We start from the raw sequence: 26500 nt of genomic DNA, 5'->3' as shown, positions 1-26500 counted from the left end.
TGTATAGTAAGTGCTTGTATTTCACTGACCCTTCTAAGGGAGGTGATGGCTACCAGGAAAGCTGTTTTCCATGTGAGGAATTGCAGTTCGCATTTATGCAAGGGTTCTAAAGGCGGTCCCATTAGCCTTGTGAGCACTATATTTAATATTCACACAGGTGAGGGTGGCACTCTGGGGGGAATTATTCGTTTTAGGCATTCCATAAAGGCTTTAATGGCAGGCACTTTGAAAAGTGATAGGCGTGGTCTGTTTTGTAAGTAAGCAGCAATTGCTGCGCGGTGTAGCCGAATAGATGTATATGCTAGGTTACATCTTTGTAGATGTAGTAAGTAGCATATGATGTGCTGTATGGATGCGTCTAGAGGGTTGATTGTGTTATGGCAGTAAACAACAAATCTTTTCCACTTGGCAGCGTAGCAGGCTCTAGTGGTAGGGTGTCTAGCTTCTCTGATAACATTCATACAGTCGGGGGGAAGGTTAAGGTATCCAAATTCTATGATCTCAGGAGCCAGATCGCAAGGTTGAGCTGAGCTGGGTCCGGGTGCCTGATCTCTCCATGGTTCTGGGTTAGGAGGCATGGTGAGAGGTGTAGCTTTTGGTGTGGTACTACCGAGAGTTCCAGCAGTGTGGTGTACCACGGTTGTCTGGCCCATGTTGGAGCTACTAGGATCAGCGTGAGGGAATGCTGTTGTAGCTTTCGCACCACTAATGGAATTAGTGGGAGAGGTGGAAAGGCGTATGCAAATTTGCCTGACCAGTTCATCCATATCGCATTGCCTTTGGACAATGGGTGTGGGTATCTGGCGGCGAAGCTTGGGCATTTTTTGTTTTCGTGGGTGGCGAATAGGTCTATTTGTGGATGCCCCCACATTTGAAAGAACGGGTGAAGAACTTGCGGGTGAAGTTCCCACTCGTGGATCTGCTGCGTTTGTCTGCAGAGCAGATCTGCCATGGTGTTCTGGACTCCTGGGACATGTTGGGCTAGGAGAAAGATTTTGTGTGGAATTGCCCATCTCCATATGCTCTGTGCTAGTTGAGAGAGCTGTGGAGAGTGTGTGCCGCCTTGTTTTTGGATGTAGTACATGGCGGTCATGTTGTCCGTGCGGATAAGGACTGCCTTGCCTAGAATCCGTGTGTGAAAGGATTTTAGGGCTAGAAAGATTGCCAGTAACTCCAAACGATTGATGTGGAGTAACTTTTGTTGCGGCGTCCATGTGCCCTGCACTGTGAGGTGTAGCAGATGAGCTCCCCAGCCGGAGAGCGATGCGTCTGTTAGGATTATTTGTGGAACCGGGTCCAGGAACGGTCGACCTCTGGAAAGATTTGTGGTGTTCCACCACTGCAGAGAGCGATGGGTGTGACCGTCTACCAACACCAGATCTGTCAGTTGCCCCTGGGCCTGGTTCCATTGGCGCGCTAAGCACTCTTGGAGTGGACGCATCTGGAGTCTTGCACGAGGTACTATAAAAATGCAAGAGGCAATCATCCCTTTCAGTTGCATAAACACTCTTGCTGGGAGGGAGTGTTGAAGTATGAATTTTTGACGCAAAGCTTGAATGCTTGCGATCCTTGCCGGATTGGGGCAGGCAATGGCTTTTTAGGTGTCTATGGTGGCACCGAGGTATTGCTTTATGTGGGATGGTGTTCACTGGGACTTTTGGTGGTTCTTATAGCTACAAAATAGAAACCTATGGTCAAACTTTGAGAAAAATCAAGAAGCACGTGAGTACCACTACTAGTGGAAATGGTGGTTCACCGTGAAGCCTAGTTGGTGCAGTAGCTGGATTGTAGTGGCGGTGTGGTGTACACATTGGTTGTAAGACGCGGCTTTTATGAGCCAGTCGTCCAGATACGGGAAGACGTGAATGTGCGGTCTTCTGAGGTGTGCTGCCACTACCGCTAGGCACTTGGTAAATACCCGTGGTGCTTTTGTGACCCCGAATGGGAGCACCTTGAACTGGTAGTGTTGCCCGTCCACTACGAATCTGAGGTACTTTTTGTGGGCATGATGTACCGGAGTCCAGTGTGGTGAGAAAGTCGTTCTGGGAGAGGAGCGGAAGTACCTGTTGAAGTGTTACCATGTGAAAATGGTCTGAATGTATGTACATGTTTAGAGGCCGGAGATCTAAGATAGGTCGTAGAGTCTCGTCTCTTTTTGGTATCAGAAAATATAGGGAGTAGACTCCTACATTTTGCTGATGGTGGGGGACCTGTTCTATTGCGTGTTTTTGTAGGAGGGAGATCACCTCCTGCTTTAGTAACGTGGAATGTTCCTGTGACATTGGGCGTTGCCTGGGTGGAATGTTGGGAGGGGTAGATGTGAGTTCCAGGCAGTACCCCGAACGAATAATTTGGGTCATCCACTTGTCTTATGTGATGGACTCCCAGACGTGAAGGAAATTTTGTAGTCTGCCCCCGACTGGAGTGGGATGGTCTGGAGGGAGCAGGGGAAAGTCATTGGGTAGGTGGTGTGGCAGAGCGGGCAGTACTTGTTTTGCCTCTGCCTTTATTGTTATTTCCTCTATATCCGCCCCTTTAATAACCTTTTGTAAAGGTGGACTGAGGAGGGGATTTGTAAGATGTGGCCGTGGTATCTGAGGAGTAGCCTCTGCCCGTGCCACAAAAGGAAGAGCGGCGAAAGGAGCGTCTAGGAGGGTGTGACTGTAGGGCTCCCATAGATTTCGCAGTATCTGTATCTTTTTTCATCTTCTCGAGGGCCTCATCTATTTTTGGGCCGAATAAATGTTCCTGATCGAACGGGTGGTTTAATATAGAGGCTTGTACCTCCGGTTTAAAGCCGGACACTCTCAGCCAAGCGTGCCGACGGAGTAGGACGCTGGTGTTAATGGCCCTGGAAGCTGTGTCTGCTGCGTTTAAGGCACAGCGTATAGAGGTATTGGTTATGGTTTTACCCTCTTGGATTAGTTAATTGGCCCCGTTTTTATATTTTTCTGGGAGATGGTGCATGATGGTTTCTAGCTCATCATAATGCGCCCTGTCGTATCTGGCCAATAGCGCTTGAGTGTTGGCGATACGCCACATGTTAGCTGCCTGTGACGCAGTGCGTTTTCCTGATGTGTCCAGGAGCTTTGAATCCTTGTCAGGTGGTGGTGCTTCACCTGACGCCTGGGAATTTGATCTCTTTCTTGCGGTGGATACCACTAGGGAATCCAGTGGTGCTGGCTCTTTGATGTAGGCAGGGTCTGTAGGGGCAGCTTTGTACTTTTTTTCTATACGGGGGTTTAGGACCCTAGCCCTGACTGGGTCTTTAAAAACCTCTGGCGCATGTTTTATTACCCCTTTGAGCATAGGCAATATAGCAGTAGACCTATGCGCTGTATCAAAGGTATCTAGGAGGAAATCTTCCTCTACTGGGTCAGTGTGTAGCTCTACCCCGTGATAATGTGCCGCCCTCTGAAGTAGGTGGTGAAAACCTAGTGAGTCTTCTGGTGGTGATGGCCTGGATGGATATAGGTCATCTTGTGGGACATCTGGAATGTCTGGATTATTATAATCATCCCAGGGGTCTGGGGATCCTGTAGGGGTGGGGTATTGTGGCACATCTGCTGGGTCGTAGTATGGGTCCCATCATGGTCTGGAGACGGGGTCGGAGAGCGATGAGGCCGGGGTAGAGGGGGGGAGAGGGTGGAGGAGGTGGAGGAGGCGGGGAAGGCACTCTGAAAGGGGAGGTAGCACAGTCATTCCTCTTTGGAGGTGGAGTGGAGCTGGTCTGTCCAAAAGTCTCTTTTTGGAAGAAAGTGCCAAATGTCCAGTTTTTGGATCCTTGGTAAGTGTCTTTTGTAAAGGATCCGGTGTAAAAAGTTCTTGCGACACTGGTTGTTCGGTCGGCGCCGAAGTTTTCGGGGCCGACGGCTTCTTTGGCTTGTCTGTGCCGTGCTTTTTAGGGACCTCTGATTTTTTGTTCGGTGCCGATACAGGCCTCGGCGCGGGAGTGTCGGTGCAGAGGGCCTTATGATGTTTGGTCGGCACCGAGAGGCTAGGTTTCGACACCGAGGTCTTTGGTGTGGAGCTCGGTGTCGAGGTAGAGGCCGATCTTTTCTTCGGTGCCGAAGGGTGTTTTTCGGCACCGCTGGCAGGCTGGCTTGAGCCCGAGCCGCCGGAAGGCTTATTTGGCTTCGTTACCGGGCCCGAAGGTGGGGTGTTCGAAGCAGTGTCTTTGGTCTTGCCTAGGCCCGAAGGTGAAGGCGTGACCGAAGCCTTTTTGGGTGTTGGCGCGGGTGTGGGAGGGGGTATTTTACTCACGACCCTCTGCGCCGGGGTGATGTCCTCCACATCCGATTCGTCGGCTTCGGAAGCACTGACTAGGTCCTCTTCGGTGTGCTGGTGTCCCGGAGCTTCAACGTCGTCCCCGAAAATGCCTACTGGAACGGAGGTCGAGGAGTGCGCCATTTTTCTTCTGGCCCTTCGATCTCGAATAGTCTTTTTAGACCTAAGACTTGCAGGCGGGACAGTCTCGAGCCTCGTGTTCAGGGGGGAGGCAGAAGTTGCACACCTCATGAAGATCGGTGTGGGGGAATTTGGACCCACATCGAGGGCACTTCTTGAATGGAGTTCGTTCCATCAGCCGGGACCGGAGCCTGGAGAGGCCCGAAGGCCGCCGTCGATGACTGGAATCGAAAGTGCGTCGAAGAAGAAGGTGATTGAGGAGATTGGTATCTAAACAATACCGCGGAAAGCGAGGATTTGCTTCGATCGTCGAACTGGAATGTTCGGAGCCGGAGCACGAAGAATTACATCCGAGTCCGATGGCGGAAAAAAACAATCTGAGGATGGAGCCGAAGCCCATGCGCAATACGAACCAAGGGAGGAGTCACCGACCTCGTGACTTCCAAAGACTTTCCAAGAGGAAAAACAAACTGCAAACATCCGGGCCCAACACCAGATGGCGATCTATGCAAAAGTGTGTAATCTGCAGCTCATATGCCTCGAACCTGTATTTTTACACTCTATTTCAATTGGCTTTCACTGCGCCTTAAAGAAAGTATGCGGTCTGGGCACAGTAGCCTACAATACTGTTCCAAGGCTGATCTCTGGAACGCCACCAACACTGGAGCCCTGTGTGACTGAATAGTTTCAAATGAGGAAATAAGGAAATGAATCTGAATGTGGAAGGCTCACTCGACCATTTCCTACACACAAAAATCCCAGCTCCTATTTTTTTCTCTTCTTTTCCTGCCAAGTCTCTCCTAATCAAAGATCTTTCAGGCGCCTCCATAAAAAGCCCTATTCATTTTAAACTACCTTTTCATCTGGTGCACAGAGAACTTACTGCAAATAATTATAACATTTCTGCATTTCTTCTTAATTGAACCCACCAACCAGCTTTAAGGCAGTATGTTTAACTGTTGAAGATTGCATTAATCTCTTAGCATGAGCTGAAAGCCATTTTGTACTTGGCAGCGATTTTAGTTAGCTATGTGCTGGACATTTGCTGTTTCCCTCTCCCAGAGTCTTGCACATGCGTAGATGTGCTTAGCTAGTAGTGTGCACCTGTTCCTAGTATAGAACTGTCAGGCTGTTCTAACTGATGTCAGCAACTTATTACTCCTCCTACTTGTTGACTGTGCAGTTTCTGTATGACCATCTATGTGCATAACTCTTCTCATGTGTACTTGTACCGCCTTTTTCAGCCCCTGTGTGGGTATAAAAGGACCATGCTTCTTCTGTTCAGTGTGCTACTTCACTCAACAGCGAAGGGTGCTGTGTGAATGTAGTTCCACCTCATGAGGTTTATTAAACTTTGTATTTTCTATTCCAGTTTCTGTGCCAACTTCTTCCTATTGGTCTGATGACTCTGTGCAGAGAAGGGCGAACCCCTTGCACTGGTAGGCCTAGCTGAGGTCACCATCAACATAACATTATATTGAAACTACTACAGTCTGAGCGAATTGTAATCTTCCGTTTGATTCAAAGATGAACAATTAAGAAAGGGTAACAACAGAAAAAGCGGCCTGCGCGTTTTAGCACTTCCGTATTTTCCTCGAACATCCATTACCACTTTAAGAGCGGCCGCTAATTCACATGCAATCACACACAGCAGCGGTATGGCTGTGGGCTCTGCATCTGGCACCAGGCATCCATTGCATTCTCTGACAACCAACATTAAAGGCTGCATTTTTGGCAAACAAGTTTCTACTAGCTACATCCCTCCAATAATAAATTATCCGTTGCACCGTCACAGCACCTTCAAAACTGCTCCCCAAGCTTCCCGCTTTGTCTCTAAGACACCTGATAGCAGACGCAGGGCAAAACATAGGGGGGAGAGGGGGACTGGTAACTCATGCTGCCCGTCTAGAAGCAGATGAAACGCATACTTCTGGGTCAGGCTGCATTTGTTCGATTGTCTCAAGCACATCATTATTAGAGTCAAACCATTTAGAAACAAGCGTGGCCAGTCATGGGACGGACAGAAGATGTGCACGCGGGGACTGCCTTTACTAGCGGCGAAAATAAAAAAGTCCCCAGTGTATCACGCCGCCAGTAAAGCATCCAATCCCCGCGTGCACATCTTCTGTCTCGTTTTTCTCCCCGCGTGCATGCTGGAATCGTATCGATTCCAAAAGGCCTCTGCATGGCAGAGCAGCGCATGCGTTGCTTTCGCCAGGCCGAGACCTAAAAAGGCATGTTTTGCTGTCTTGTGACGTGACACAGGAAGCATTGGCCAGTTAGGCCCACAGAAACAAGAACAATCGGAAACAGTACTCACCCATGGCCCCACTGCATATACAGGAAGTAGGAAGAAATCAGAAGCAGCGAACAGAAAAAAAACCTCAGACACTCCTCATTGGTTCTCACTCACGGCCAATCAGCTACACCGAATGCCTTAATCCACCAATCCACTCAACCCCCTTCATACGGAAGCACAGCTCAACTTCTTTTCGACAACGTAATTGTTGTACATGTGTGCATTTAAATGACATTCGTTGACGCCCTCGCCACCATCCCCCGCATCCGAAGAGTGACCTCCGGCGGCAGATTGTTCTCTCACCTTGCCGCCAAGACCTGGAACACCCTCCCCATCCTCCTACGTCAGACCCAGGACCTGCTGACCTTCAGAAGACTCCTCAAGACCTGGCTATTCAAGCAGTAGCAGCATCCCCCCTCTCCCCCCAGCGCCTTGAGACCCTCACGGGTGCGTAGTGCGCTTTACAAATGTTCTGATCGATTGATAGCAGTACTTTTAATAAATACCTATGAGGTGGCGTGATAATGGACTTTGTACCATAACCATGCATTATAAAGGCATTGGCGTTATTCTGCTTTCGTTCTACAGGCCTTCGTTATAAAGACTTTCGTTCTTCCATCATACAATCCAAACGCAAATCTTAATGTCAGAAGAAAGTTTTAGCAGAGATAATAAAAACCCACTGATCGGTACAGTGGGGTCCATAATGCACTCTGATCATCCAGCTTTATGCCAAATTAACCACCATCATGAATATTAGAAGGTTACATAACTGTGCTGCAATGACAAAAGAGCGAAACAAACACTTAATCCTGTCTCTGGATGCCAAAAAGGCATTTTATTCTGTAGAATTGTTCTTAATGTTATGGGTGTTTGAGAAAATGGGATTGGTTTTAAGGCAAGTGGCATGGATTACGCTGCTTTATAGGTCAGCAATGCTTGGGATAGGTTAAACAGGGTTGTCTCACCCCTTATCGAAGAGAGGCTGCAGACAGGTTTTTCCCGCATCATCAGTTCCTGGTGCTGTGGTGCTCAAGGCACTTGCATGTGGGATACAAAGATGCATAATTAGGGGAGTGGGATTGTGCCTGGAGTAAGAAAGACAGAATCAGGTTGCAGGTAGACAATATTTTGTTGCATATTACAAGCCCTTACAAAACAATAAATCCATATTTAATAATATTTCAGTAGTTCAGCTGGTTCTTGGGTTTTTGAATTATCTGGGGAAAGTGAATACTCTACTATGCAAGCGAGAGGCAGCCCACAGCCAACACTACTTCCCCACTTAAACATAAATGCAGAAGGGTTCCAATATCTGAGGATATCTGCAACAAGAACTGAAGAGAGGTTTTTTGAGCTAAGTTAGGAACCACTGCTTGATCGGTCCGGGCGGAGACTGCTGGCAGGTGGACTACCCCCACTGTTTCTACAGGGCAGGTTAGTGTTATAACATGATATAATGCTTTCGAATTCTTTATAATTTGGAAAGTGCCTTTGTGGATTTGCAAAGTGTCCTTGTGGTTCCCAGACTTTAAATAAAAAATAAAAAACACCACATCTTACAGGATTTCGTATGGGAGGGTGGGGGGCCGAGAATCTCATTGCAGATCCTCTTTAAGGGATGATGGAAGAATCTCCCTGACTAATGAGCAGAATTATTATTTGGGAATAATCGACTGGGTTTTTATGGATCAGAGTGAACCATCTTTTAAGATAGCTAGATTTGCAATGGTCTTGAAGGGATACTTGCTCTATTGATTTAGGGGAAGTACACCCCTATCCCTGCTCTCGCCAACGAAGGCGGTGATAAGATAGGCAGGACGGCCAATGGCACAGGGTGGTAAAGAAAGCAATCCATAATACTCCATTATGGATCGAAATATGCATGAAGGAGGTCAGTAACCTCGGTTTCAAAAACCGGGACAAGGACACAATTGGAACAGCCAACATGAGAGACAAATGGAGACTAAATGCTATGCAGTCTTTTTCTCACCTAAATAAGAATTAGAGATGCTTTGGCAGAATTCTTTAGATATCTCTAATTGCACTACACCATAGTAGGGGAAGATGCGACAGATTACTGCTCGAAAATAGTCTGTTGAACCACATGATGGAGAGTAATGTCGTTGCATGGCCATATAAAATATATACAAATAACTGCCAAAGACATGCTAACCAAACTGAAACTAAATAGGGGAAAATATACGGATAATGCAACATGATGAATGACAAGAGGCAAGGTAGTGTTAGAAACGAGAGCAATCTTTATATTCGGGGACGCGCCGGAGGAGCCGAGTACCATCATTTTGTGACTCCACTTACCTGCCGTGAGGGGAACGGCTCTCCTCGTGGGGGAATCTAGCCTCGTGCATCCAACTCCCGTGCCGTGAGGGGAACGGCTGTTCAGATTTCATCCCCCAGCACCCCCTGACACCGGCGCAGCGCCTGACGTCATCCCAGCGCGCCGGTGTCCTACAAAAGCCTCAGGGAGCTTCCGCAGCGCGGGACGCGCCGGAGGAGCTGAGTACCATTATTTTGTGACTCCACTTACCTGCCGTGAGGGGAACAGCTCTCCTCGTGGGGGAATCTAGCCTCGTGCATCCAACTCCCATGCCGTGAGGGGAACAGCTGTTCAGACTTCATCCCCCAGCACCCCCTGACACCGGCGCAGCGCCTGACGTCATCCCAGCGCGCCGGTGTCCTACAAAAGCCTCAGGGAGCTTCCGCAGCGCGGGACGCGCCGGAGGAGCTGAGTACCATCATTTTGTGACTCCACTTACCTGCCGTGTGGGGAACGGCTCTCCTCGTGGGGGAATCTAGCCTTGTGCATCCAACTCCCGTGCCGTGAGGGGAACGGCTGTTCAGACTTCATCCCCCAGCACCCCCTGACACCGGCGCAGCGCCTGACGTCATCCCAGCGCGCCGGTGTCCTACAAAAGCCTCAGGGAGCTTCCGCAGCGCGGGACGCGCGCGGGCAGCGCCCGGGCAAAGCCCGGGCCAAGGGCGGGCCCGTCCTTGCCCGTCAGTGACAGGAAGAGGCAGGGCTGGGCCGCCCCTCTAACAGCGATACTGTGACTGGGAACAAAGGATTGGGAAGCCCGCTTATCGAACTGTGAGTAAAAATTCACCTGAAAGCACTTGTCAAGCAGAACATAACCAGTAGCAAGTATCCAGGACTGACTCCCATTTATACATTAGGTTACTGGGATTCCTGTCAATATAGACTTGCGAGTGTGGCTAAGAGCAACCTGGAAGATACAAAAGACACTGAATAAAGGAACTGGTGATTATTTGGGGCGTTGAAGACTCATACGGGTGTCACAGGAAATCCTGCAGGGGTTGTCGAGTGATTGGCGGGAGCATAAGTTGATATATACCACTAGGTGATTTAAAGAGTAAAACAGAGGTAGCATGGCAGTCACTATTAGAACACGCTCAATTAAATCAAAACTAAGGATACCGACCCAGATACAGCCGTCCACTATGGAAGAAGGCATATTGCCCCTACAGGTCCAACCCACGGCAATTGACCGTATGTTGCAAAAAGCCATAGGAGTGGTCTCTAGTGAAATAGAACGTACTGAGAGACGCCTATCCCTGACCCCAATATTAGAGATATCGTCCCCAACACAGGTGATAGTTTGCGAGAGAGTGGAATCTCCCCTCCACCAAACCCAAGAGTCGAGTTCTCCAGATCTCCCATGTGCCCAGCAGACATCGGAAAGGGACACGGGGGACCAAACTTTGGGTATATCAACAGGGGCATGTAGGAAACGTAAAGCCGGCCCAACGAAAGTTAGATCTAAGAGATCTAAAATTGGCAATGCCCCAATTATAACAAAAACCAAAATTGGGACAGGGAGGGAGGTTGAGCCTAAACAATACGCAATCCCACCACTCTGGCTGTCGCAAATTATGGCTGACCTGCAATTACAACTGGAAACCTTCATAGCCAGCCAGATCAAACCACTTGTGAGTAGATTGGATAAGATAATAAACGAAGTCAAAAGCAGGGATAGGACATGTAAGCCAGTGTCGGATGCCACTCTTACTCTTAGTGTCAGTGGTTCCAATTGTGCCGCAGCGGAGGAGGGACAACTTAGCAATTTAGAGGAGAGACAAGCCCAAGCCATACAGACCTCAGCACGTGAGGTTCACGTAATGCAGCAGATGAAGCCCACAAGCCAAAAGGGGAAGTCCCAGCAAAAGGGAGTGCAAGGGCAGGACCCAAATGTTACACCAAGGGACTACTTAAGTCCCTTAAACACACTACGAAAGAATCAAGTGCCCTGTCAATCGACGAGTGCGCTCAGGTTAGCACCCTTAGTTTCCCTCCCAACGATAAATCTACCACCAGAGGCATGCCCATTAGTAGTGATTCTCACAGGGGTCCCAGAACATAAGGGCGATCAGAAGGAGTCCCATCAGGAATTGAAAAACAAGGTCATACACTGGCTGAGCTGTAATAAACCCTTGCCACAGGGGAAAGATGGAGAGATCCTTTTAGTCAGAAGGGTGAACTGGCTTGGTAACAGGCATAAAGATATCAGCGGAAACTGCATCATTATCAACTTTAGGGATAGTAGTGTGGTTAAATACATCTTAAGAGAGGACATAGTAACACATAGCAGGATTATTAAATCTCTACCCCTGGACTATTTTTATCCTCGCCAATTTGTCCCAAATATGGAAAGACACAGTGAGGGCAGACAAAGGGACACAAGTCGTACAAATCCCCATGTAATTCAAGGATATCAGAGAGTAAGGATGGGGTTGCAGGAAGTAGGCCTGGCTATGTGGGATAATAGATTCACCCCCCTCATGTCCCTAGAGGATAACGACTGACTAACCCATTCTCCTGTTGTAATGTCACATCAAAGTATTGAAGGGGAATTTAACATTCTGAGGGTTGAGACAGATGAAGCGCTGAACACAGTACAGGCTGCCTCCCCTTTAGTTACATGGCAACTGAACAACACAGACCAATTAGTACCATCATCGGAAACGAGAGAGGTCGTGTCCGCTGATCAGCTAAATATCCCCAGTGGAGATACATCACGCCCCGATAGAGCGGAAAGTGAGATAGAGGACGGTGGAACACCTCAGGGGCACGAGGGAATAAGAGGGGAGGGAGGCTTAGGTGGGGTACAAGACACTGTTCAAAGATCGGGCCAGGCAAGGAAGATAGAGGGAGGTTTAAATATTATCTCCTGGAATACGGCTGGATTGGCAAGCAAGTTTCACAATCAGGAGTGGAGGGAATATATTACAAAATTTGAGGTAATAGCCCTGCAGGAAACCTAGGTTACCGAAAATAGCAATTTTCATATAGAGGGTTTTAAATGCTTTTTTTATTCCAGCTTTAAAACCCAGTTCTGGCAGAGCTATGGGGGGTCTATCTATATATGTGGATTTGAGGGTGCAAGGTAAATGGTCAAATATATTAAGTCCATCCCGCAATGTACAGGCCGTAAGGTTCGAGGGGAAAGGACTTGGCCTGATATTATACAATATATATAATCAGGGTGAGGGTAATGAGGAAAATGGCATTTTGGGAGCATTAGACTCGATATTGAGTAAGGATTATCCATATGCAAATGGAGCAATGCATCCATTCCACATAATCATGGGCGATCTAAATACTCATTTATGCCCTTTCCTGTTTCCAATAAGCACTGACTGGTCACGCTGTCCCTCTAAAAAAGGTCCCCATTTTGCCCATACACCGGAATGTAGAGTCCTGAGTAAACTTTTGATTAGTTACAACATGGAACACACAATGGACATGATGGCCATGGGAAGTGACGGCACCCTCCCCCCGACCTTCAAAGGGAGAGGGTGTTCGTCAATCATTGATTATTTTTTAGTCTCCAGGTCCCTCAAGCGCTGGATCGTAGAGGTTGGAATTGAGTGGAACCCATTTAGTGATCACAATCCTTTAATTATGAAATTGCAGTACCAGGTTTCACCCAGGACATGCACAGTGTGTGGAGGTTTAGTGAAGGCAACAGACCAAGGAAGGCGGCTCAAGTGGGCCAAGATTGAGTGTTCAGCATTTTACAGAGCCCTAATTGAGAAAGGCAAACAGCCCATTGAAGAATGTCTTGACATGACAACTGAGGGACCACAACTATTAAGTGCATTATGGAGGATTACCAGTCTGGTCGATGGGCTTCTAACAACGCGAACTGCAAAAAGAATCCCAAACCAACCAAGATGGTTTGATAGTGACAGTTCACGGGCCCTTAGAGAACTAAAAAGTAGCCTAAAACAGAAGCCCAGGAATATAGACAGGGTTACTCAGTGCAGAGTAAAATATAAGGCTGAGGTTAAAAGAAGGAAATTAGTTCTCCAGGGGGAAGTGTGGGCCGATCTAAGGGAGGCAGCAGAAAGTAGGGATCTTTCAAAATTTTGGAGCATAATTAATAAACCCTGCTTTCATGATAGCCGCACCCCGGAGGTTGGTGCAAATATCCTTCCGGAGGAGTGGGTCTCACACTTCAAGAGTTTATATAACCATGAGAAGAAGATTGTCGCCCCCGAAGAAGTTGTTATCCCGCAGGAACAGTGGGTTGAGTTTACCCTAGCGGAAGTAACCATGGGAATTGAGGGCCTATCAAAAAACAAGGCACCAGGTCCCGATGGGGTGCCACCTGACCTGTTCATTAGCAATGTGGAGTTATGGGCCCCATTAATGACCAGGGTAATAAATGCAGCAATTAGGTTTGGTTTGCCGCGAACCTGGTCGACCGCCACTATTGTCACCATCTTCAAGAAAGGCAACAGGGATAACCCCAGTGTTACCGGCCCATCTCACTGATTGACGTCTCCGCTAAGATCCTGGGAAGGGTAATCCTTAATAGACTAATTGAATGGACCGAGGATAACAACATCATCTCGGACATTCAATATGGATTTAGATCAGGAAGGTCAACCAGTGATCAATGTCTGAACCTGTATATGCTAGTCGCCAAGTATACCATGACAAGTAATGAATTCATCCATCTAGGGTTCATGGACTTGGCGGCTGCCTTTGATCATGTAAATAGGGATAAACTGTGGTTAATGATGAGCCAACTTGGGATTGAGCAGGGACTGATTACAATTCTTAGGGAGTTACATAGAGACACAACAGCTAGGGTACGCTATAATACTGAAGGGGGCCTCACTGACGCTTTTGTGTGCTCTAGCGGGATGACAGGGGTGCATACTTGTGCCCTTTTTCTTTTCTCTTTACATTAACAACTTAGAGCAGACCCTGATTGCCTTAAACACTGACTGCCCGAGAATTGGTACGCGTCAAATTCCAGTCCTGCTCTATGCAGATGGCGCAGTTTTGCTAGCTCGTACCCCGAAAAGTTTGCAGATTCTAATAGACGGGTTCGTAAGGTTTATCGGTACTCTAGACTTTTCTGTAAACCTTGGTAAATCATTTGTAATGATGGCAGGCAAGAAATCCCAGTCCAAGTTTACACACAGAATTGGGACTCACTCATTGGACAGTGTACAGATCTTCTCCTATCTAGGGATATTGTTTGATGAAAGGTTAAAATTCACATTCCTGATAGAAGAGAGATGCGGAAAACTAATATCTTCAAATGGTGCAGTGACTAGTTACGGGCGAAGGCTAGGAAGATGGTCCCCAGAACAAGTAATGTATCTGTATAGCTCCATCTGTTGTTCTAAAGCTTTGTATGGAGCAGAAGTCTGGGGCTTCGCAGATACTAAACAACTACAGCGGGAGGAAAATAAAATCTTTCGATCTATACTAAAAATCCCTCAGAGTACCCCAGCTATCATTGCCCATAGAGAGCTAGGGAGGCCATATATTGAAGACATGGTCAAGTATAGACCCATTTCAGCATGGCTCAATGTTTGGTCAAACCCAGAAGCTAAGATAAGTAGGCTAATATTGAGTGACTGTCTAGGAAGAGAAAAATGGATGAATATACCTTGGTTTAAGTATGTTAAGGCTACCTTGGAGAGTTTGGGTCATTTAGAACTTTTCACTAACCCATTAGTAATCAGAGCGCAGGATAAACCCTTGTTAAAAAGCTTGTTCCTGGCCCAAAGAAACGCTAGTAGAGCGTTGGAAGAAGGGACTAAGGGGTCAGTGAACGCACATAGCCTTATCAAGACTACTGTGGGAATGGAACCCTACCTTTGCCTAATGTATAATGCTCAGGACAGATTTTTAATAGCTCGTTTTAGGCTCAATCTTTTATCATATTTATTAGCTGACCCACAAGGCTATACTATTTAGATTGAGCAGAAGGGTGCCTGCGGCTGCGACAATCTGTCTCCGCAGGACACCCTTCATTTTGTATTTTTTTGTTCTTATTATTCCATTCCAAGGCGAAGTTTTTTAATCAATATTTTGAAAAAGGCTAACCTGACCCAAGCCAAACCAGCGCTAATGTTTTTACAAAGGGCAGCTGATCCATTAACCTTGTGGTGTGTATTGAACTTCATTAAAGTAGCATTGAGATTAAGATTAACTAAAGGACAGGTTTAAACTGTGATGCTAAGAAGCCATGTATCTACTATGTGATATGTTCTTTTTCCTTTTATCAAATGTTCTTATGATGCTGATTTAATTGTTTTTTTAAAAAAATTTATATTGTGTATATATGCTCTTTTATGGTGTTTTTAACATCCGAATAAAGAACTTTTGATTGATTGATATTCAATTAAAAAAATAACCTGTAGATGGCAGTGTTGTCCAGTTCTTCCAATATAGGGAGACAGTGAGTAAAAGAACTTAAGCCCACATAAAATGTAAAGTGACACCAAATGAATACTCCTCCGTGGCGTCATGAGGAAAAGATCAGGATTAAACACAGCTGTTTCAATGCGTGCAGCCAGGGAAAGTAAACAAAAAAAAAGGCTCCACACAACAGCCGATGGACACAGTAATTCAGCGACGGGAACTGATAAGAGCCCCCTTTTAAGATATATTAAATTCAAGAGATGTCACGCACAGCGCAAGTGCTGCGCAGGCGAAATCGAAACGTAAAATAAATCCCTATCAAACTGAGCCTCCACTATGCAATTAAAATAATTATACTGTATTTAAAGTTAATATAAACAGATAATATAAAAAAAACACTTTGAAGCTGATTTGTCACGGAAGAGAAAATAACTACTTTTAGGTGGATGAAAACATTTTGCACTGCCTTTGTGTAGTCAATAAAAGTGAAAGGAGTCAATGGGTGAGGTGGGCTGACCCACTAGCCCATGCCGTATGCTGTGATCGGCGGAAGCAAAATGTGAATGGCAATTTAAAAGACCAATGGATGAAGCCTGCAGAGGGAAAAGCCCCTTTACGGATATATTATGTATGAATGTGTTTTTTAGAAAACCAGCAGTCTGGCAAAACAGGTAAGGCTATCAAAGCCAGACATAAAAAAAAGCTTCCCCCACCAACTGAACACACAAGACAGGACGTTCCTTACCGGGAAATAAAGCGTATGATTTTCGTGTGTCTGTGTAGCAAAAATGCACTTCTTACATTTTAGTGGAACTAACTGAATCTCATTAAAGTGTCCTTCTGTCTGTAAAACGCGTGTCTTTATGTTACATCTTTCTCAGACCCTCCTTTTACGCTAACACTTGGATGGAGAGTGGATTTAAGTGTGGCTGGCTCTGGATATTGAACATAGTTACAAAAGCATTGTTTCCCTTCTCCATGCATGTTGTAATTAAATGTAAACACCAACATGGTTTTAGTACGGTAAGCCGAGCAACAAGCAGCAGCAGGAAACATGCCCGAAGACACCCCTTCCAGTTACAGAGCTGGCAAAAGTGTTGCTGGAGTTTCATGTGGAAGTGGGACCGCCAGCGTAGCTCCGTGTGCAATTGTCCCGGCTGCTGCTCAGCCTGCTAATAGTGAAAATAGTAATAATTATAAACTAAAACAGCAAAGTAGCTAGAACCGTAAAACACCCGCCCCTATGAACTAAGGGGCAAATTTAAAAGCCCCTTGTGCGGACAGTGCGTCACTTTTTGTAAACACACCAGCGGCGCAGTGTACTGCCCCATATTCACTAGGCCAGATAAAGCCACCTTGCGTGGCATTTCGTGGCTTTGTAAATAAGGCCCCTTATCACGCATCACTTTGCCATTGGTGGTGGGTGCTGTGGGTGTTCCCACACAACCCCCACGGATTCTGACGCAATTCCAGATTTACTAGAAATCGTAAACGTGGATATGCGTCAGAATGTCTAGGCCTGATAGGTGGAGGGGCAACGAGGAGAAACGTCCCATTTCTCCTCGTTTTTCCCCCTTCATTCTATGCATGCTGCATTCTGCCACCGTGGTGCAACAGTGCCTGCATCGGCGTATGGCACCCGATTGTACGCCAGCGTAGGGGAGAACAGAGGGATCTGTCATGTCATATTGTAGATATGACGCATCCCTTTGCTTCCAAAGTAACGAAGCGTGGCGCAGCCAAATGGCTTGCGGCACCGAGCTGCGTTACCTTGTCGTAAATAAGGCCCCCCAAGTCTTTAATGGCACTGAGGAAAAGGAAAGATTGGCAGGGCGGGGAACTTCTCCGCGGTGTTTAAGCCCACATTATGTCAAGAAGGACAACATTATGCTACCGCAATGCCTAGAAAGGTCACACTTTTGCAAAGGAGGTCCACCATAATGACCAGAATGTCTACAATTTGCCCAGGAGGGACATCTTATGCCTGGGCCACCCTGATGCATAGGACACCCATCAAATTCTTTACCCGAGTCACGATTACCTGACTACCTTTATCTGATTCGATTACTTCAATGTCTCACTTTCTCTCACCTCTATTAACTAACTGGCTTGTCTTTTGCCTGAATGCTAAACTTTTGTTCTTTCCATCCAAACAAATGCTCGGCCACACTTTTCGCCCTGATTTACTGTATAGTTCTCATCACTCCTTTATTATGTCTTTTGCCGTTCCTTATTTCTCTTTTCGTTTTGCTTTATTCTCACCCATCTCCTTCCTCTCATCTCTTCACTCTAATAATGTCAATACATTATTTTGACCATCTTTTCTAAAGTTGAGTAGCCTCAATTTCTTTTGCTACATCCTTTTATGACCCCCTCCTATTTTTTTTCCTTCTTCCGTGGCTTCAGGTTGGCAGTGCATATTTTGATGCCCCATAAAGTTCCTATCAGATACTGAACACAACAAAGTGCATGCAAACATATGTACCGTAAGTGGTGTCTGCGGGAGGATAGTTTTAAAGACAAGCTTACTAGACATGTAAAAAGGGCAGTGCTTTTATTATTGGACAATAAAATAAGATTTAGTAAGAACTGAATGAACGAAAGCACGACCTTCTAACAAAACACAAATTGATGCCATAAAAGAGTCTGCAAGACATTAGCAACTACAGCTTAAAACATCCCAAAATTATCTCAATCAAATATACTTTAGAGTTTTCAAAAAATAAACTGTATATCAGTTTTATTTGCAAACAGATTATTTGACATGTTGGGGTGGTATTAAAAAGTTTATAAGCTTTGAATTTCTCAACTGAAAAGGCATCGTAAGCATGTTATTTCTGTTCTCGGTGTAGAACTGTCTTTGAAAACATTTTAAAGGGCTTATTCAAAAGATGCCACAAGCTTCTTACCAATAGACAGACAACACTGAAAATGGCCTTTATTATTTCCTCGTGCTTCTAGGGGAGCTGATGTAAACCAGGCAAATGATGGATGTTTTACTTTTATATTCAACAGATGTTTCTGTGATACACTAAAGTGTGATGTATTCGTACTTTGTCGCCTGTCATAGTGAATTAATATGGCAAAGTATTGTGAGCGGCACAAGAAACAATATTGCCTAGATCCATGCAGTCTAAGGGTGGTCCGCAAGGCCCCCAGCCATGCCAGGTTTTCAGGATAACCAGTGAGCATCGAGACCATCTTCTGGATAGCTTGACAACCTGCCCTAGCTCTTGCTGCTTTTATGCCCCAAGTTAGTATATCCCTACATACGTGATTTGTCGGGTGTTTGGTAAAAATGATGAGGAAGGACTCTTCATACCAGCCTGTGGTGGGTGAGCATGTGCCATGAATGCCAGGATAAGAGATGGGTAAAAAGACAAATGCAATTACATGGAGGAGGAGAATCAGCTTTGAGACCATCTCTTCAAGCTCTCTGTCTTCACAGTAAAGCAAGTTAGCACAGGATAGCCAGCTAATTACCGAGTACACACAACGTTATGCAAAGTACTGAACTGTGGTACATTCTACAATCTGTGTTTGTGTCGCATCCTCATCCAGGTATTAATATGTTTCTATTGGGTGGACAAATTGTGTAGTTGGGTCTTGCCACTCGAGACAGGCAATCTTGCCGACTGGAGTATTTGATCTTGGAGAGGATTCAATATTTTTTACTGTCTCAGAACGTCTATTTTCTTCCTTCCACCATGATGATGTGGTATCCAAATTTGGTTTTGACAGGAGGGTCTGTGTACACTGGCTTGTCCATGGTACTGACAGGCAAAGCAAAGGCGGCTTCTTGAAAAGGTCCAACCATGGATCCTCTGGTCATCCAACCCAAGTCTCCCTACAAGAATCAAAAGAAAGGTGGAGAATCAGACAAACAAGGTTTTTTCGACATCCTTATTTACAAGAGATTGCTATCACCGTTACTTGCCGTTACATACACTGTAATTGTAAATGGATTTATATAGATCTTATGACTCCTGACAAGGTATTGAACTGCTTTTTTGGACAGCAGTATGCTACTCGTAACGCAAGATTAATAGTTACTGGGTTAGTACAATTTTTTTTCTTGTGCATAAATTGTGTTAGGATTATGCTCTTAATTTCATGTGTGTTGAGTAGAGTTCAGAATAGGGATATATTGATAGGAATGGATATGAAAAGGGGCCGTAGTATTTTTTTAAAGTACTGGTTGTGTGTGCTTGTTAGATGGATGGCAGGGAAAAAAGGAGGGGTGAAAGTTTGAGAAGGATGTTTGGGAGTTTGTGGTATATTTTTTACGGTTTCAAATAACTGCAATTAACATATATTCATACATATACTGCTACCTGAAACAGTGAGATAATGCTCTCTGCTACAACCACACTGGACTTGTACAAACCATCAATACCCTTAAGCCCTGCACACGAGCACCAGATAGGAATAGCAGCACATGAGAACAAGCACTGGCAAAGCCAACAGGAATCACCATTTATTTTTGCCAGTGTGGACCTATTGGCTAAAAAAAAAATATCATAATTGCAATACTGAACCCCATTGGCAAAAATAAATAAAAAATAAACAAGTGTAACGGAGAATGTGTGCATGCTACGTTGAGATGCTCAGACGCCCCCTGTGTCATAACGCATGCGCACTCATGTGTAATAACGTAACAGACATTTTAGGATTTTCATTGATTAAATTCTCTGTTTTAAGATGCTGGAGCCCATCTTGGAACAGGAAAAATAACCTGCATCAACATGAGAACAGTAGCAGCTTGGCAGTAGACCCAATCGAAATTGGCTTTAGTTTAATTAGCATAATTTTAGTAATTTTGTGCGTTACTTCTGTTAAGTGAAATATTCCCAAAATTACAGCTGTGTAAAAAGCAATGATTAACAGTGACACAACACGTGTTGTAAAATAGTACATGTGATAAAACTAGAAAACAAGCATTTCAAAAGCTGCAGGCACAAACAGTATTGCCTGCTGGCTACCACTTAATAGTTAGCACCATTATCACAATAAGTGGTACTTGTTTCAAGCCTCGTTGAAAAGATAACCGTGTAAGTTGGCCCCGTTTGAGTTCGTGAAGCTGCGGCTTACAAACGGGGCTGATGCAGGCGCGTAATCCTCTGAGCTATTTCACCAATGCCAGGAAAAACTTCTAAACTCAGTGAGGTTCAGCAGGACACGCTGAAACTCACGTGAAACAATGAAGAAAAAGAACGAGGCAGACCACAAGCAGGTCAAATAAGTCTTTTGAAAAAAAAAACAGAATGGTACAGTATGCTTTTTTTTTTTTTGCAGAGTTTTATATAGCGCGAACTTGACCCGAATTCAATTGGGTATCAGAGCGCTTTACATAGCACCAGTTACGTTACATGAGGACACATTCATTTTTTGTTGAAGTGGAGATTAAGTTAATAGCGATATTCTCTCTCCCTCCTAAATGCTAAACTGAATAGTCTTAGATGCAGAAAGTTTACAGGTAAAGCATAGACTGACTGGGACGCTGTTGATTGTAAATTCATCTTTAGTGCTCCTCTCCTGAACCCCTTCAAATGTGGATCACAAACACATTGAGTAACAAAACTGTATGTCCTGCCTTATGTAAACTTTGCAACAAATGTCATAAATTGGGTCATTTTCAAAGTGTGCGCAGAAGTGGAAGAAATGTTATTCAAGTGTGGATGTAGATAAAGACTTGAATGATTTAACAAAACTGATTCTCACAGTTGTTGCTAAGATACCGTGAACTAAAACACTGAAAATCCCTTCTGTGAAGTTTAAATTGGCAATGTAACTTTAAATACAATGGCGGAATCTGGAGCACCTATTAAAATAATTTCTGATGTTTTATACAACCAATGATGGTTTAGAAACAAATCTCTTAAACCCACATATATTATTCCCAGGGTCTATGGAGATTAAGACATTGAGATGTTGGGGTACTTTTTGGATGACGTAACACGTCTTGGAAGACATTTTATGACTAAGGTGTATATGGTTTTCAAAGGGAAGAATATTGTAGGTTGACAAGATCTTGCAAAGATGGGTCAGAAACTGGTTCCTGGTTCGAACAACCCAGTTCAACTTAATGATACTTGCATTGCTCTACTTGATAATGAAGCGAAAATGAAATAAATATGATATTAGAAAAGTACCCAGAGGTTTTCTAATATAAATATAGGGAATATTAGCAGGTTTGGACATGCAATCAAACTCAAACAAAATGATGTTCCTGTGGTTCCCAGTGTCTGATTGGTCTTTGAATTTTAGTGACGACCTAAAAAAATTATTGGACTAACTTTCTGAAGAGGGCGTTATTACCACAACGGATTCCTCTGAATGAGTCAGACCAATTATTATTGTGTGAGGGAAAAAACAGGAGATAATCGTCTGTGTGCAGACTTACGGACACTTAATAAAAATATCATAATAGACTGTCACCCTCCTGCCACAAATTCAAGATTTATTGGCCATTATTGCCAATGCCAAATTTTTCTCCTTATCTCAGGTCAGCATATCACCAAACTCCACTCACAGCAGAATTGCTGAATTTTACCACGTTTGTAACCCGATTGGAGCCTACAAATTTTTAAGACTACCGTTTGGTTTAACTTCTGCAGTGAGTGTGTTCCAAAGACTTATGACAAAGTTTTGGTAGCGATTAATGGTGTTCAGGCTTATAAGGACGATGTTCTAATATTTTCTGAAACGGTCACTGAGCACAATAAAATAATGATATACGTTTTAGACATCCTCAGGGATATTGGCATTACCCGGAGACGTGATAAATGTCAGTTTCTAACCAGAGGCTTGGATTATTTATGTCATCACATCACCTCTGTGGGCATCAAACCTAAGTTTTCCCTCATACACCTCAGAAGCTACTCCCTCTAAAGATAAAGATGCACTTATGTAATTTTTGGGCATGAGTGAATAGTATTCAAGATTCATTTGTGACCATGCCAAAGTTGTTCAACCTTTACTTAATCTTTTAAAAGAAAGGAGTCAAATTAGTGTGGGACACAGCTGGGAACAACGCCTTTGAAAAAGTTAAACAATTGATTGTTAATGCACCAGCTCTTTCACCTTTTACAGCAGGAAACAAATGTTTTCTTACTGTGGATGTCAGTCAATTTGGATTAGGTGTTATTTTATCTCAGTGGGTGTGTGGTTAAGAACAATAAGTAGCGTCTGCTTCTAGGAGCTTGAAACAAGCAGAAGTGCATTATAGAGAGTGGAGAGTATTCAGAGTCATGCAGAGATAACTGAACCATACACAAATCCTATTCGAGTTACATAGATAAATTCTCTAGTTGGTGCAACTTCGTGGCGAGATGCTGGAAACCTTCCGGGCGGTGCACCTACTTTGATGTAAATGTGACTACAGGGGGTCACCCCGACACCTCACCAGTTCTAGAGAATTTATCTATGAAACTTGAACACGATTTGTGTGTGGTTCAGGTATCTCTGCATGACTAGGAATCCTCTCCACAGATACCAGAGGTAGGAACACGGGGGACCTCCCCTTTTTGGGTCCTGATGAATGCAGAGTGACCCCTTCTGTATGGGCACACCTTCCACGGCAGAAGCATGTCAACACTTTGGCAGTAAAGGAGGGGTGAAGGAATCCTTAATTTTCTCCTTTCACCTCCATCCTTCACGTTTTTTAATCTAGCCGGATGGCCACGGAATAAAACTGTCAGTGGGTATACATCTGAGCTAGTTTTAAACTTCACTATCAGCACTTTTTCTTTGGTGGTCCCAAAATATTTCATTGTTTGTATTGTATGTCTTCCCCTCCCTGTTGTTTGTATTGTCTTCCCCTCCCTGTTGCTCCACCCCAGGCGTTGGTCTGCGGTGGGGTGTCTGTAGCACGCCCTATGATGAAGGATGTCACAATTTTGGGAGTGAGGGCAGTTTTCTCCACATCACACACGTGCCACTGTTTTCTATGTATACACATTGTTGTACACTTCTCTTTTGCCTATTCCTCTACGTGATATTCAGTGATTGAACGGGGAGGCTGGAGTAAGGAGTTATCCTTTCCCCCCCCTTCCTATTGTGGACATTTTCCATTTGACTTGTTACCTGCTCATAAGAAGTACCTGTTGGTGCTAATTGATTACTATTCCAAATGGGTTTATTTTGATTTCACTTCAGCACCAACCACCATGTTGGTGTTAAACTTGGAGTACATTTTTAACATTGAGGGGCTACCCAAAGAGTTAGTGACAGACAATGGGGCACATTTTACTTCTGTTCAATTAAGGATTTTATTAAATTGCATCACATAAAACATTTGAAAGTGACATTCTCCAACCTCAAATGGATTAGTTGATAGGATGAATACATTTTTAAAGGAGGGAGTTCAATCAGTTTTGGCATGAGGGTTTCAGTTGAATGATTTTTTAGGCAAATGGTGTGGTCATATTTGATTACCCCACACAACAGGCGTATCTCCATTTCATCTTTTGGACAAAAGAGATCCTAGGTCTAAAGGCTGTCCTGATAGGGTTAAAAATGAAGCACCCAAGGCTGATTGTTGTTCCTTTACTGACTGTAAAGAAGTTGCAAAAATAGTTGCATCTCAATCTCTTTAAAAAGTTTGACAACAAACACAAGGTAAAGGAACACGTTTTTAAAGTTGGAGATTGGGTGAGGATTAAATATCTGGCTAGAGTAAAAGAAAAAAGGTGAAGCCATCTTTTTGCCACCTGTTCAGGTCATTAAAGTGTTAAAAGGTTCTCTATTGTTACATTATAAGGGATGGTAGAGCAAGATAGGTTTAGTAAAACTACCTCAAAGCAAGGCAGGGAAATTATGGAGTGTAAAGATTGGTGAAACATTTAATGATATTGAGAAAATAATGTTATAATGCATAGAATTAATGTATAGACTTGACTCAAGAATAAAAGTGTAGTTAAAATACAGAAAATCATACTAGACAGTCATATTAAAACACACTAGGCCTACATAACTGAAGCAACATTTCTCTGACAAGTTGACATGACTGAAAACACTAATTTCATATAAATGTTTTATTTTCCTGACCTTCCCATGGACATGTATTTCTTAATGAATAAAAGTTGCATAAATGTTTTCAACTAATTCTGCACGCTTCTACTTACACAATGTTCGCTGTCAAATGATGAATGAAATGTTATTTAGAGAGATAGGTATGCAGAATACCCCATGTAAAAGTAGTTTTGAATATGAAAAATAACTGCTACGTAGACTAAGAAGAAATTACTGGCCGATAAGTTTTAAAACAGTTGTGATTGAAGCTATTGTGTACCCGGGGAAAAGACAGAGTGATCCTGTTCCCAGGAAAGCATCAAAAGATGATTGAGTGGCTTAAGACCGAAGCCACCGCAAACAGAAACAATGGCAAAATATGTTGCATATAACAAGGAGTGTTCCTAGAGTAGGTTAATGCTATCTTCCCAGCTCTTTGTTCTGTGCCACACTGCAGACCCTTCGGTCATGTTGCTCTAAGACTCTTGGGTTTCTTGAGCCTCTCTTTATGGGAAGTTATGCGTGACAGATGGAGTATTGAGCGGATGTGAAGCTTAATGCTTATGTTCTCACTCTCTCTCAAATTAGAAGTCTTTATGGGTTATGACCGACACCTTTCTGCTCTATATTCTAGGAATAGGGATTCTTTCCTTTATGGAATGCACTTAATGCATTTAATGATCATCAATGACTACTTTTTATTTTCTTTTTATTAAACAATTGTGATGGTACAATAACAGGTCGCAAAGCCACTCTGCAGTAACATCGCAAAGACTGGGCAGCTGTACACATTTACCCATTACATCGCAGCACATTATAATACTAGACGGGAAGAGCATCAATGTCATTAACATTTTAGGGCAATTCAACTGAGGGAGACATACAAATTTCGCCTCTGGATATATTCCACTTTGCCCATTTATGATCCCACTTCGCAGGACACCCTCTATTTTTAAACACATCCTTTTCCGCAATCATGGCATTGTCCATATCAGTGGCCCATTTTGAGTATTTCGGTAGGACACCCGTCCCCCACCCCTGAGCTATATTTCTTTTAGCCAGAGCAAACCCCAGAGATGGCCATGTACGTTCGGTATGAGTCAGGTCCGTGGCTTCCCATGCATTCAATAAACAAAGCTGCGGGGAGATAGTGATAGCTTTCCAGCTCACCCCCGCCAACTCAGACTATTTGATTTGATTTATTATTTTATAAAGCGCAGTGAATCACCCCCGAGAGGGTATCTCAGCGCTCGGAGGCGGCAGTGAAGCATAGATCGAGGTAATCAGGCTGGGAACAGGGCGGTTTTGAGAGCTTTCCTAAATTTCCAGTAGTCGGGGCATTGTCTTAAGGCCAGCGTTAGCTGGTTCCAAATGCGGGGGGCCTGGTAGGAGAAGCATTTTCCTCCTGTCCGTGCTTTCCTAATCTTGGGGACTTGTAAGAGCGATTTGGAGCTGGAGCGTAGGGATCGGAGGGGAGTGTAGAGGTGGAGTTTCTCAGCCAAATAGGGAGGGCTGTTTCCCCAGATCGCTTTGTGGGTGAGGCAGCAGATCTTGAATTTTACGCGTAGTCGTATGGGCAGCCAATGTAGTTGATGGAGGAGGGGGCGAGAGGCAGATCTATAAGGTGCATTTAAGATCAGACGAGCAGCGGTGTTCTGTATCACCTGTAAGCGGTCAAGTGAAGACTCGTTGGCTGCGATCAGGAGAGCATTGCAATAATCTAACTTACTCAGCACTAAGGACTGGGTAAGGGTCTTTCTGATGGAGTCGGGGAGATAGGGGGAAGGCTTTCCTTAGAAGGCTCAGTATGTGAAAGCATGAGCCCACTATGTGTGATACGTGTTTTTTCATAGTGAGGGACTGTTCGAGGAGCACCCCGAGGTTTTTTACTGAAGTTGCCGGGGTGGGAGGGGTGTCCAGTTCTGGAGGCCACCACTGCGGGGTCCACAGGAGATGGGCATCACCGAAGAGCATGACTTCCGGCTTTCCGGCATTCAGCTGGAGGAAGTTGTTTTCCATCCAGCGATATATGGCCATCATGCCGGAAGAGAATGTGCATTGAGCTGTCTGGG

At 44.6% G+C, this 26500-nt stretch overlaps 1 protein-coding gene across 1 annotated transcript in view; it reads right to left on the bottom strand.

The window, feature by feature from the left end:
- Positions 1–17953: 17953 nt before the first annotated feature.
- PIN4 (peptidylprolyl cis/trans isomerase, NIMA-interacting 4) overlaps positions 17954–26500 on the bottom strand; it is a 93952-nt gene continuing 85405 nt past the window's right edge. The window contains exon 4 of the mRNA XM_085630760.1: positions 17954–19263. Within this exon, the coding sequence (XP_085486886.1) occupies positions 19105–19263 (159 nt within the window). The 3' untranslated portion in view covers positions 17954–19104. The remainder of the gene's footprint in view (positions 19264–26500) is intronic.

The sequence above is a fragment of the Triturus cristatus genome, chromosome 10, assembly GCF_964204655.1.
Source record: "Triturus cristatus chromosome 10, aTriCri1.1, whole genome shotgun sequence".
Classification (NCBI taxonomy): Eukaryota; Metazoa; Chordata; class Amphibia; order Caudata; family Salamandridae; genus Triturus; species Triturus cristatus.
Note: the sequence above shows the minus strand (reverse complement) of the source record. Positions and strands in the feature narration are given on the sequence as shown.